At 37.8% G+C, this 13,565-nt stretch overlaps 1 protein-coding gene across 4 annotated transcripts in view; it reads right to left on the bottom strand.

The window, feature by feature from the left end:
• Positions 1-2,484: 2,484 nt before the first annotated feature.
• Positions 2,485-13,565, bottom strand: part of IMMP2L (inner mitochondrial membrane peptidase subunit 2) — an 866,166-nt gene continuing 855,085 nt past the window's right edge. For all 4 annotated transcript variants that reach the window (XM_032304756.1, XM_032304753.1, XM_032304755.1 and 1 more), the window contains one exon: positions 2,485-3,358. In XM_032304756.1, coding sequence (XP_032160647.1) covers positions 3,239-3,358 — 120 coding nt within the window. In that variant the 3' untranslated portion in view covers positions 2,485-3,238. The remainder of the gene's footprint in view (positions 3,359-13,565) is intronic.

The following is a 13,565-nucleotide window of genomic DNA, read 5'->3' as shown; positions in this document are numbered from 1 at the left end:
TCTTTGACATTTTAATTACACTGTGTCTTGGTGAGAGTCTCTTTGGAACTCTGAGATTCCTGGATGCAGAATTCTGTTTCCTTCCATGGCTTAGGAAATTTTCAGGCATTAATTCTTCCAATAAGTTTTCTGCCCATCTCTCTCTTCTCCTTCTAGGAATCCTCTAACATGAGAATTGGTTCACTGGATGTTGTCCCTTAAACTAGCTTTTTTTTTTTTTTTTCTTTGTTCTTTTTGCTCTTACTGGGTGAGTTCTATGACCTTGGCTTTGATTTCGTTAATTCTTTCTGCTGCTTTACCTAGTCAGCTGTTGCCTCTCTCTAGTTTATTTTTTAGGTTACTTATTGGAGTCTTTAGCTCTGTGATTCTATATGATACTTCATTTTATTTTCTTTTTATTGAATCTTCAGTTGTTCATGCATTCTCCTGAGTTCAGTGAGCATCTGTGTGACTGTTACTTTGAACTTTGAACAGGTAAATCATTTCTATCTTTGTCTTTAAGGACTTTTTATGAGGTTTTATTTTGTTTTTTTCCATTGGGCACACATTCCTATTTCTTCATATTCATGACTCTCTGTTGGCTTCTATGCATTAGCTGTCATCACTCCCAGTCTTGAAGGAGTGACCTTGTTTAGGAGATAAACCTTACCATTCTATCCTTCTCTAGCTCTTGGTTGTCTCTCAAACCTTTGTGATTATCCAAGCAAGCTACTTTATTTCTGGTGGTTCCCAATATTTGAAGGTATGCCAAGACCTGTCATGGCTCCTGGGGTGGGGGTGGGGGATTCTTAGCACCTAGATTCAGGCTTTTTGGAAGACAAACCCTTAGGTAGCAGCTTTTGAAGTATGCAAATGTGTACAGTTCTGTGGGACAACATGTCTTGCTGGCTACAACAGCTAGATAATGTAGACCTGTCCCCTAGGTGTCATTAAAAAAAAAAAAAAAGGAGCAGGAGACAAGTACAGAAATTCCTTTCTGGGGTGGTGGAAACCTGGAGTGAGGGAGAGTGCTAAGACGGTGTGCACTGACTTCTATCCCTGGCATCCCTACATCTTTAGGTCCCTAGGTCTGTACCAGACCATATGTGTGCCCCTCAGGCCAAAGCTCCAGGACAAGCATATAGGCCTCTTTACCAAAAGAAGGTGGTATGTTTCAGTCCGCTCTCTGTGTTGCATCCTGGGGGTGTAGACAGATGAGAACTCTCTTTCAGATTGTTACTACAGCTAGTTGATCCAGAAGTGTCCTCTGGGCAGCAACCACAAAAATACAAAACAAAAAAACAAAGCACCAGACATGCATATAGGCTTCTGACTGGGAGATACTGGCACTTTGGAATGTGGCAAAGAGTACAAAGATAATGCCTGTGCTCTTGAGGTCTCTGAAGATTAGTCAGGCCTAAGATGTGTGTTTAATTTGAAGATAAGATAACGGGCCTTTTTCACAGAAAGACTGGGCTCCTTGGTCTGTTGACTCCTGCTGTATCCTGGGGGTGGCAGCTGGTGAAGAACTCTTTCTGCATTGGTTAATATTAGGTGACTGATGCTCTTATAAAAGTATAGAATGGATAACAGTGATTAAGTCTGCCTAGAGTTGCATTTTTGAGGAGGTAACTTAGAAGCTGAGTTGTTCGACATCATCAAGTATTAACTCTGCTGGTGATGTGTTAGATGGCTAGAGAATATGAAATTAAATAAAGAGCATTTATCTTCTCTCTGAAGATTTACAATCTTGAATTAATAGGAATCAGAGGTAGTGAGTGAGGCAGCAAGGATGATAACCAGTTTGCTGAACTGTTAAAATATCAAATTCCTCACCAGGTGGTAATAAATAGGAGCTATTCCCAGAACTGCTCTATTTGCTCTACCCTGCCTGTCCTCAGTATCACCTCCACACCCCTCTTCTGTGGGCCCCAGAGTTCCCTATTTTTTAGCAACTAAAGGGTCATTGCCCTTATGCACTCAATATTTTACACATAATCCCAGGGGATGCCCTTTGCCAAGAGACAAAAGTTACAAGCCTTGAAATGGTACTGACTGTTTAGTAAATAGGAGTTAAAAGGCCAGAGCATGAAATAGAAGTTGGGGAATAGAGAGAAATGGAATTGATAAGGGTCCAACAAAAGATTTTAAGCAGATCTCCTTTTAAAAACAACACTTTTCATTATACATAAGTACTCACTGATATTTGTTGAATGTGCTACTATGATGCTGAAGAATTGTTAGTAACAGCTGCTGTTAATAGGCATATATATATATATATATATATATATATATATATTTTTACCCTTACTCTTTGCATTCCTGACCACTAAGGAAACTTACATCCACATTTGCAAGAATGAATATAGACTCGTATGAAGGGATTTACTGCCTTACCTCTGCAGTTAGAGGATCTATGATGCCATTATCAACCCACTTTGCAATTGGTGATTTCAGTATTTACAGAGGTAAACACTGAAAATCATTGGGAGGAAAAAAAGTTGGTCAAACAGGAATTTTTTTAAATTTCACTCGGAACATTTTACCAAATAGTGACTGAATACTGATGAATAGGTTTATTCATGGATGTGAACAGGCAAGAGATCACTCAGAAGTTTTTATTTAAAAGGGCTAATAAGAAAGCCTTAATTGTATGGAAATATTGATAGAATTGGTTCTCCTTACTTTAATTCCTTGCTTCCAAAAAAAAATTATTCCTCATTAAGGGAGGTACAGGTTAAATGATTAATACCCAAAACAGTACCTGAGCAAATCAGTTTTATTTTTATATCACAGTTTACTGTTCTTCTTAGCCAGCAGTCACTGCCTCGTACATACTGTCAATTACAATATAATTTCCATCACTGTATGTTTCTTCATGTTCTAAAGAGTAAATGACATTACTGAATTACTTTCATCAAATATTAATTTTCATATTCTCTCAGCAGCAAGCACCAAAATTAAAACCCAACAATCGAGAGACTAAGTACACATAACAAATTCCCTGTAAGACATGGGAATAAAGTTTTCCTATTCCCAAAGGTCTGTAATTTTTTGGCATTGAGCAATAGTGTATTACAATTGAACACAAAATCAGTTGCTATTTAATACTATATAATATTTTAACACTTTTTCTTTAATAATGCAGATCATTTCATTTGAAACAAACGTTGCCCTTCTGAAGGTTCCTCTTCTCCATCCCTTCTGTAATGGGTGGTTTTGGCCTGCCAATGCCAGCAGCTGAGGGAGTTTCATGCCATTATTCCTCTTCTCTCTGAACTAGCAAGCGCTCTGGAGGAAGAACAGATTCCAATTTCTGCCAGCGCTCTGGAGGCCACAGGATATGTGTAGCATGGGCATGTAGAAGTCCGAGGGAAACCTGAACCCATGGAGACACAAAGAAAGCAAGAAATTATTTTATCAGAATTAGTATCTCAAAGACAGAATTTGATCCAGGTCTGAAATTCGTTGGAAAGATAATGATTAAAAATAGTAAACATTTATATGGTACTTTTGTAGGTGATTTATATACCTGAATGCCTTTAAATCCTCATAACCATTGGAGGTAGTTATTAGACCCATTTTGCATTTGAGAAAACTAATACAAGTTAAAGAACTTGCCAAAAGTCCTACAGCAACCAGTTAGTTGGTGGAGGCTGGCTTCAGGGCTGAGCTGTCCAACCCCAGGGTCTGCAACCTTAACCCCCCATCCTCAGTTTGCATACAGCCAGGGAGCATAAATCTGGTTTGCATTCTCAGAATTTCCTATGGAGTTACCAGTATTTTAGGGGGACTTTACTATGTGGATAAGTCAGAGACATGAAAAAAATATTTTTTATGAAAAGTATTGTCCCATCTACTGGCTGAGCAGCATGAGTTAGATTAAAGTGAGACTAAAGGCCTTCCTTGGAAACTACATGGAGCAACATGGAACTAGTGATCACAGAGGGAGGTGGAAAACTAAGGGAAAGCCAGCATTGGAGGATAGGAATCAAGTATAAAGACGACAGATGGCAAAGAACCCCCATCAACAGATATGTGCCTGGTTTAAGAGGAGGTCACTAGAGGGAAGCACTGAACCCTGAGAAGGAAGGAGCCCTTAAGACGCAGTAGCGCTCCCTAGGGCCATCAGCTGCAGTGGGCAGATGAATGCAGGCAAACCTGTTTAAAAGGCAGATCCAGGAAGGCCCTATTCTCAGATCACCCTGCAGTGAAGCAAGGTCTGGAAACCTGTGTCTTTTGTTGTTGATGCTATTGTTGTTACTATCGGATAATATTTTAATAGTAGTTAAAAAAACTTAAAGTACACTTAGCACACATCTATGTAGTGCTAGCTATAAACCCGATACTATGGGTCCACTTTTTATTTTCAAATCTTTTCCAATCAATTGGAGCTCCATAGAGATTAACATCCAAGACTGCTTTCATTGAAGTACTATTTACTAGCATATGCATTCGAGAAATCACATTGCATAGAGAGTCAAAGAACTGGATGGCAGGTGAGGGACTCTAAAAACATAACTAGAAACACTTTTTTTTTTTTTTAAACAAACTTCACAACATGTTGGAACACAAATAAGCCCAATGGCTATCAAGAAGCCCAGGGGTCCAATAAAGGAATATTATTTTGAAAATCAAACTACTTACTTATATTTTGTTGCATTTGTTACTTTCTCCTTGTATGCCTATCTGTATATATATACTTTTTGTATTGAACAATTTGAAATTTGCTGATACTCTGAATTTACCCCTAATATTTCCATGTGTCTCCTCAGAACTCTTTCCTACATAAACACATTGCCAGTTCTTAACGATACAATATTAATGTATAGCCAATATTCAGAATTTTCCAATTGCCCCGATAATGTCTTTTATAGCTATTTTTTTAATTCTTAAGGATCAACAATTGCATCATAATTGTCATTGTTTTTGTTCAGGCCTGTTGCCTTGTAAGATATCCTACATTTATAATTGCTTGATTTTTTTTTTCCTCCTGAAAAGATTCAAGTTAAATGTTCTTGGCAAGAACACAATGTACTTGATAATGCATTCTTCCTATTCTGTCATGGCAGAAGGCACAAAGTATCTGTTTGTCCCATTCTTGGGATATGAAGTTTGATCACTTGATTAAGGTGATACGGACCAGATTTCTCCTCTGTAAACAAATCGTTCTCTTTTTATAATTAGTAACTAATCTGTGGGATGGTATCATGAAACATGTAACTGTCCTGTGTCAACATTTCATCTAGTCATTTTATTATTTCTCAAGGAAGCTAGTTTCTAAACCATCTCATGATTTTAACATCCATCGATGATCCTTCCTGAATTAGTTAGCACATTGATGATTACAACAGGAGTTTCCAAATTTATTTTTCCTTTTATATTTATTAGCCATCATTCTTCTCTAAATTGATTCCTCTTCCGATCCCAAATCCCTCTTTCAATATTTCTTCTTATGAATTCTTGGTTAACATTGGACAGGTCTCTGTCAGTCCCCAACCACTTCATTATTTCTTGGTACCACTCCATGTTGCAGGCCTCCTTGTACTTTATACCTGTTTAGCCATAATCAGACATCTTATAAAGAAGCCTTGGTTTTAACCAGGAATATTGTTTAGAAACCAAAGCCTGCTACTATGTGTACTCATTGCTCTAAAGGTGTCAGAGAAGAAAAATAAAATACAAAACCTCAAGGTTTTCCCTCACCTTCCCCCATTCAATATTTCTCTCTCCCTTCTTCTAAAGTCAGCTCTCTGGTTCCCAACCACAAATTTACTGGGTAAAAAAAATCAAGGTTTCTTTGCAACTATTTTAATCCTTAAAATACATCTCATTTTTTAAGGGTTATATTTATTGGAATTTGTCCTTTTTGTCCTCCACAGTGTAGCTATATTAAGCACTGTTCAGTTTGTTTCCACTTGTATTCGATTTTAGTGTGCTTTTGCTATCCTTTTTGATTAAATGTTATTTTTGAATACATAAACATTTGCATGGTTCAAAAGTCAAAATTATTCTTAAAAGGTAAGGTAGGCAGAATGCCCCATCTAACACACACTCCAAATGTGTCCATATCTTAATCTCTGGAAGGTATGAATATGCAGTGCTACAGAGCAAAGAGCATTAAGGTTACAGATGGACTTAAGGTTGCTGATCAATCAGTTGATGCCAAGATAATGAGACTATCCTGTAACATTCCATGAACCCAAATATAATCACAACAATCCACAAATGTAGATGAACTAGGCAGAAAAGTTAGAGTCAGACAAAGATGTTATACGGCTGGATTTTGAAGATGGAGAAAAGGGCCATGAGCCAAGGAATGCAGGTGGCCTCTAGAAACTAGCAAGGAAAGCAATTATCCCCTAGAGCTTTCAGAAAAAATGCAGCTTTGCTGATACTTTGATTTTAGCCCAAAGGATACATATTGGACTCATGACCTCCAGAACTATAAAATAAAGGTTGTTTTAAGCCACTATATTTGTGTCAATCTAGTGGGAAACTAATACAAGAAATACAAATTGCATTCCCATCCACTACCACACCTCTAGAAGATGAACTGTTTTCATTAGAATATTTTTCTTATTTCCCATTTTTTTCCCTCATACCAAATGTAGAATCCTAACATTCACTTTTGCACCTTGTTTTTATTCTCACCCGGATATCTTAGAAACCATTCCCTAACACTTCATTGAAAGGGAGCCTATGGTTTTTACAACCCCTCTCCCTTTAGTGATTCTAATTAGCCTCATTGGGAATTCAGGATCTGAATTTGCCACTTAGCACCACACCCAGAAGCAGCAAGCTTAACGGACTTTAAAGAATCCTTTGAATATATTCTGGAACATGCTAAGTAACCATTTCAGCCAGGTTAACTGCCAGGAGCCTAGATCTAATGGTCTGTCATAGTGAACTTCTTAGCTATTTTTGTTTTTGTTTGGGCTCAGTGAAACTGTAGGACAGCTGGTCTCCATCCTCTCCACAATAACCCTTTTTAGATTTGATAGCTGCTACTTGGTTGTTCCTCAAGCCTTTATTTGCTGTTCCAACTGGTTTAACTTTTCTCATATGGTTGATTTGCCAGGACTCCTGCCAATATATTTGCTTGCTTGCCTGGTGATTCAATTTTTTTAAAAAATCAACTTTCATTTTACTAAAGCCTAGGATTTTCTTTATTCCAAACATTTATTAGGTATACAACGTGCTTCCTGGGTGGGGTGGGGAGGGGTTGGGGAGAACCTCACAGATGTAAAGTATTATTGTTTAAAAGTATGGTATGGAGTGCAAAATTTAAGAATTTCTTTAAGAAAGACTAATAAACAGTGCCTATGTATTCTAGCAGTCTTGTCACAGATCCTTATTAGTATGTATACAGACATGCAAAGAACATAGTGAGTAAAGCACAGAAAATTCAGAAGTAAAAGAACTTGAAAACTAAAAGCTATACCTCAGCTATAGTTTTGTTTTCCACACATACTGGATTAAGCAGGGTCTTCCAGAGAAACAGAACCAGTAGGACATGTGTTCATACACAGAAACAAATTTATTTAAAGGATTTAGCTCATATAATTATGGAGGCTTGGTGAGTTTAAAATCTATCTAATGGGGAAGGCCAGAAGACTCAGCAAAGAGTTGCAGTTTAATTTCAAAGGCAGTCTGCTGGCAAATTCTTTATTGCTTGTGGGAGGGCAGCCTTTTGTTCTATGCAGGCCTTCAACTGACTGGATGAAGTCCACCCACCTATTGGAGAACAAAATGCTTTACTCAAAGTCCTCTGATCTAAAGGTAAATCTCAGCCCAAAATACCCTTAAAGTAACCTTCAAAGGGGTGGACCCCATAGCCCATCTAAACTGAGACATAAAATTAACTATGACACCTGACAAATATAATCCTCCTCCTTACTCAGTGTCACACCCCATGCTTATTACACCTAGGGCAGTGTTCTGAGTGACTTGGGCATCCTGATGCATTTAATCCTCACAATAACTCTGTGATACAGGTTCTATTATGGTCTCCATGGTGGAGGAAACCTGGGCATAGAATAATATATTTTTTTGAGCCAAGACTGAAGTGTGGGAGGGCAGCCTTTTGTTCTATGCAGGCCCTCTGCCCCTTGATCTTTATCAGGATCCATCATAATACTTATTTTCCAAATGAGACACTTTGACCATCAAAGATAAGGTCGGCTTAATCATATTGCTGTCCCACATACTTCCCTGAAACACCTAGATTAATCAGAGGGAAATTACTATTAGGACCTGCATTGTTTTCTCAAAACTCATATGTTGAAGCCCTAACCCCCAGTACCTCAGAATAGGACTGTACTTGCAAATAGTTATCTCTTTAAAGGTTCTAAGTTAAAATGAAGCCAGTAGGGTGGCCCTAATCCAATCAGGCTGGAGTTTTGTTAGAGGAGGATATTAAGACACATAAACAACAGGGGTACGGTATGGACACAGCAAAACATCGGTCATTTGTAAGCCAATGAGCAAAGCTTCAGAAGAAACAAAACTTGCTGACACTTGACCTTGGACTGCTAGTCTTCAGCACTGTGAGAAATTTTCTATTGCTCAAGCCCTGCAGTCTATGATATTTGGTTATGGCAGCCCTAGCAAACTAAGAGATGAAAAAAAGAATACTGGACTGGAAGTTAGTTCCCTAAGATGTGCCAATACTCATTCAAAATAGGGAAACGAAGAATCCAAACTATAAATCCCTAAAGTTAGTGAGGAAGCATGTCAAAAGCCAAGACAGGCCAAAAGCTAAGCTTCTTGCACCAAATAGCCAAGGTGTGAATGAAAAAAATTAAAAGAAATTTCAAAAACCTACTATGAACACACAAATGATACAAAAAGTGAAACAGCCTTACTGCTGATGTGGATAAAGTTCTAGTGGTCTGAATCCAAGATCAAACCAGCCATAGCATTCTGCTAAGCCAAAGCCAGACCAAGGCCTTCACTCCCTTCCGTTCTGTGAATCCAGAAAGGTAAGGAAGCTGCAGAAGAAAAGTTTGACTTAGCAGAGGCTGGTTCATGAGGTTTAAGGAAAGAAGCCATCTCCCTAAGGACAAGGTAAAGCAACAAATTATCCATAAAATGTATCTGAGATCATTAATGAAGGTGGCTACCCTAATGAACAGATTTTCAGGTAGATGAAACAGTCTTCTATTGGAAGACTTTTTCATAGCTACAGAGGAGAAGTTAGTGTCGGGCTTCAAACTTTGAAAATGCTATCAAACACCACTACATACTATAGAGAAATTGTTCATGAAAATAAGAGTACATTGATGTGACAACCTGCACTGTTGTCTTATTTTAAGTAACTCCAACAGCCAATCCAAATCTTCAACAACCACCAGCCAGCCATCAACACTGAGGCAAGACCCTCTACCAACAAAAAAAAATAAGACTTTTTGAAAGCTCAGGTTATCATTCATTAAAAAATACCTTCTAAAAAAGGCTGAAGTATGTACATTGCAATAATGTTGTATTTCAAAAACCAAACTTAATACAGTTTAATGGAAACCTAACTTTTATATGCACTGAAAAACCAAAAAATTCATTTAACATGCTTTATTGTAATATTCACTTTATTGCAGCAATCTAGAACAGAACCATGGTATCTCTAAAGTATGACTAAAATTTTCTCAATAGGTTAAATTACCCTGACCGAACAATGTAGTATTTTACTGGGACTTGACTCTTCCCTATGCTTTTTTGTGTCCCATGTTTAACTGTATCTCCTCTTCAATGCACTCAACATTTTTAGGCATAAGGAATCCACCTTTATGGTAAATTTTAGAATACAACAGAATCATATTAAATCATTATAATCCCTTAGCAGATCATTGTGTTTTTAGTGTCTGCTGAATGAGAAAATAGTTCCACATATATTAATAGGCCTCTTACAATAACTCTGTTGCAGATTGGAAATCAATGATCTAGAATAGTCTATTTTAATTGTGTATTCTAATAGCAAAAATATTAGAGAACTGACTTTAATATTTAAGAATTTTATATATATATTAGTTATATAACTAGTTATGTATATAACTAATAATATATAGTTATATATTATATATATCTATAACTATATATATTATCAGTTATATATAATATATAATATATAACTGATAATATATATATAGTTATAGATATATATAATATATATTATATATTATAATTATATATTGCTTATATATATATATATATATATACACATATATATAAGCATTCCATAAAAACCAAATGTTAGGAAAGTTTAAACTTTTACTTGTTCAGTTCAAGAGTTCTAATTTTTTGTTTTTGCATCCAGGGGATCATTATACACACCCTTTGCCAATTCCTGATCCCCTCTGTTCTAGGAAACACCAAAATTACTAGCTGAAAATTGATCAGTGCTATTAGTCAACTAGTTTGTTTTATCGACACAATGCCAAGGAAGCACATGGACTAAATTTGCAGTGAATTGCCCGTTTTTGATTGACTTGGCTCCACTGAGAAGTTATGTTGGCATGTGGTAAACGCAGCCTTCATGAGCACCGACTTTTCTTCAGGTGCCAGAGGCACAGGTGTGTGTTGCTATGGTTCCCACCACCCCCTATTCATAGGCCTGTAGTTTATGGAGCACCCTCCTAGTTCTTGGCTTCAGGACACCTTCTCTTGAAGGAAGAGCTTGCAAAAATAAGAATAAGCAAAGTACAAGAGTCTAAAGGTAGGATAGAGGGAAAAACACAGGAAAGAAGGAAGAAGATGACTGTAAATGGGAGCAAAGACTTTTCAAAAGAGATACTCAGAACTAGAGCCAGGGTCACAAGAGGATCAGGATGAGAAATGAGAAGAAGCACAAAAATTCCTTGGATTAAAATATTTTCCAAAAGAAAATACAAACACATTTTATATGCAGTATAAGCAAATAAAATCTGTCTGTAATGAATTTACTTAGCAGTGTAAGGAGAAAAATTTCCACATAAACAAGGCAGCAGTCAGATGATATTTATTCTATAATATTAAATTACCTACAATTACTTTTGAAAGTCAAATCAAACTGCAACAATATTAGAACTGGGAAGAACACTGTTTAAAAAAAAAAGGTCTGGTTTACCAGAGCTTAAAGAGGTCAGTCAGCTTTCACTCTGCCATCCAAAGCCCTTTTTACCCACATCTTTCCAAACTTACCTGCATTATATCTCAGTATGGAAGTTCTACTCTAAGGGCTTCTTCAGGGTACACCTAAGAGCACATGCCTTGTTCACCTTCCTGCTTCTGATGACTGCTGTACTGTTTGTAATCCCCTTCCTCATACCTCTGGGACCCCTCCTGTAAAACCCACTTTAGTCCAGATTTTCCACAGAGTCCTTCCCAGCCACCGCAGTTCTCCTCCATTTGTTCCTCTTTGCCCAAGGAACTGAGGCCTGGTGTTGGTCTACCCAGCATCAGGTACTTAAAAAGAAATGGCGGGGGGGTGGGTGGGGAGGACCAAGGGCTTCTGGAAAATATGGCAGAATAGAAGACCCTAAACTCCCTGCCTCTCACTGATGCAACTAGATAATTCCCACATCAGTGTAAATTACACAGGAAACAATCTGAAACTGGCAGAGTAGACTCTCCGCAGCTAAATGTAAAGAGGAGGCCACATCTAAGAGGAAAGAAAGAACAGAGACATGACTGGGAGCTAAAGAGACTTGCAGGAATTGTCCACTGGATGGAGGCATTCTCCCTCGGGGAAAGGAAAGAAAGAGACTCTCATAACAAGTACCCCAGGCATGGAGAACCCTCATGGGGAAGATGAATTCCTGTAACTTTAAACTTTGAAAATGAGAGGGGCCAAATTTCAAGGGTTCTTAAAATAAGGGGGGGGGGGTTGCTGAACACCTAAAACTTTCAAAATCAGCAGGCTCTGCTCTGGGGGAACAAGAAAGGCTAGAGGACACTGAGTCCATGCCTTTCAAGAGACAGCACAACAAAGAGCCTGCAGAGAGACAGCATAGAAGCAGCAGTTTGAAAATGGCTCAGGTATAAAGCAGAGAGATTTGTTCAGTAATCTCACAGCATGTTCTGGAGGGGTAGAAATCCTTGGGAAATGTCTCAAAAAAGAAAAGTGCTGACAGGAGCCATTTCCCTTCCCCATGTCCCAGCCTAGATACACAGGTATCTGTAGAAACCGGAGCCAACACTTGCTATCTCGTTTGCTAACCGTGTGCTCACAAACCTCCATCCTCGTGCTTCTGCTAATCCACTCCCTCCACCCGGCCTGCCTCTGCTTGGGGCAGCTGTAGGTCCCCTCTTGCAGGACACACACTGTGAGAGAAGAGAACAGGAGAAGAAAGGAACAGAACAAGAGCAATAACCATAAAACAAGTAACAAAATGGCCATAAGTATGTAACTGTCAATAATTACTTTCAATGGACATGGACCAAACACTCCAATCAAAAGACAGAGGATGATGGAATAGATTTTAAAAAGAAAAGCAAGATCCATCTATACCTTGCCTACCAGGAAACTCATTTCAGACCTGAAGACACCTGCAAATTCAAAGTGAAGGGATGGAAACGTATTTATCATACAAATGGAAGTTGAAAAAAGAAGTGGAGTTGCAATATTTATATCACAAAATAGACTTTAAAACGAAGACTCTAAGAGACAAGGAAGAACATAAAGGGATCAAATGATAAGAAGTTATAACGATTGTAAGTATGGCACGCAAATACATAAAGCAGCTAATAACTAACATAAAGCACCTAATCAATAGTAATATAATAGTTGGGGACTTTAACACCCACTGACATCAAGAGACAGATCATCTAAACAAAAACCTAGAAGGAAATAGTGGCTTTGAATAATATACTAGACCAGATGGATCTAGATGGATCTGACAGATATATTCAGAGCATTCCCATCCTGAAAGAGCAGAATTACACATTCTTTTCTGGAAAATGTTCCCTGTGCACTTGAACAGATCATGTATTAGGCCACAACACAAGTATCCCAAGTTAAAAAAGACTGAAGTCTTATCATGCATCTTTTCTGACCACATGCTATGAAATTAGAGATCAAACACAAGAAAAGACCTGGAAAAAGCACAAATACATGGAGGTTAAATAACAGGCTACTCAACAATGAATGAGTCAACCAAGAAATCAAAGAGGAAATTAAAAAAATACATGGAGATAAGTAAAACTAAAAACACAGTAGACTAAGGTTTTGGATTGCAGCAAAAGCTGTTCTCAGAGGAAAGTTGATACCAATATAGATCTGCCCACCTCAAGAAGCAAGAAAAATCTCACGCAATCTAACCTTACACACAAAGGATGTGGAAAGACAAAACAAAACAAAACCCCAAACACGCAGAAGTAAGGAAATACTAAAGATTAAAACAGATAAAACTAGGAGCTGGCTCTTTGAAAAGATCAATAAAATTGACAGACTTAACCCAGACTAATTAAAAGGAAAAACAGAAAGGACTCAAACAAAATTAAAAATGAAAGGGGAGAAATAATGATCGATACCATAGAAATTCAAAAGATTATAAGAGATATCATGAAAAATTGTATGTCAGGGGCACCTGGGTGGCTCAGGGGGTTAAGCC

The sequence above is a fragment of the Mustela erminea genome, chromosome 11 (assembly GCF_009829155.1).
Source record: "Mustela erminea isolate mMusErm1 chromosome 11, mMusErm1.Pri, whole genome shotgun sequence".
Classification (NCBI taxonomy): Eukaryota; Metazoa; Chordata; class Mammalia; order Carnivora; family Mustelidae; genus Mustela; species Mustela erminea.
Note: the sequence above shows the minus strand (reverse complement) of the source record. Positions and strands in the feature narration are given on the sequence as shown.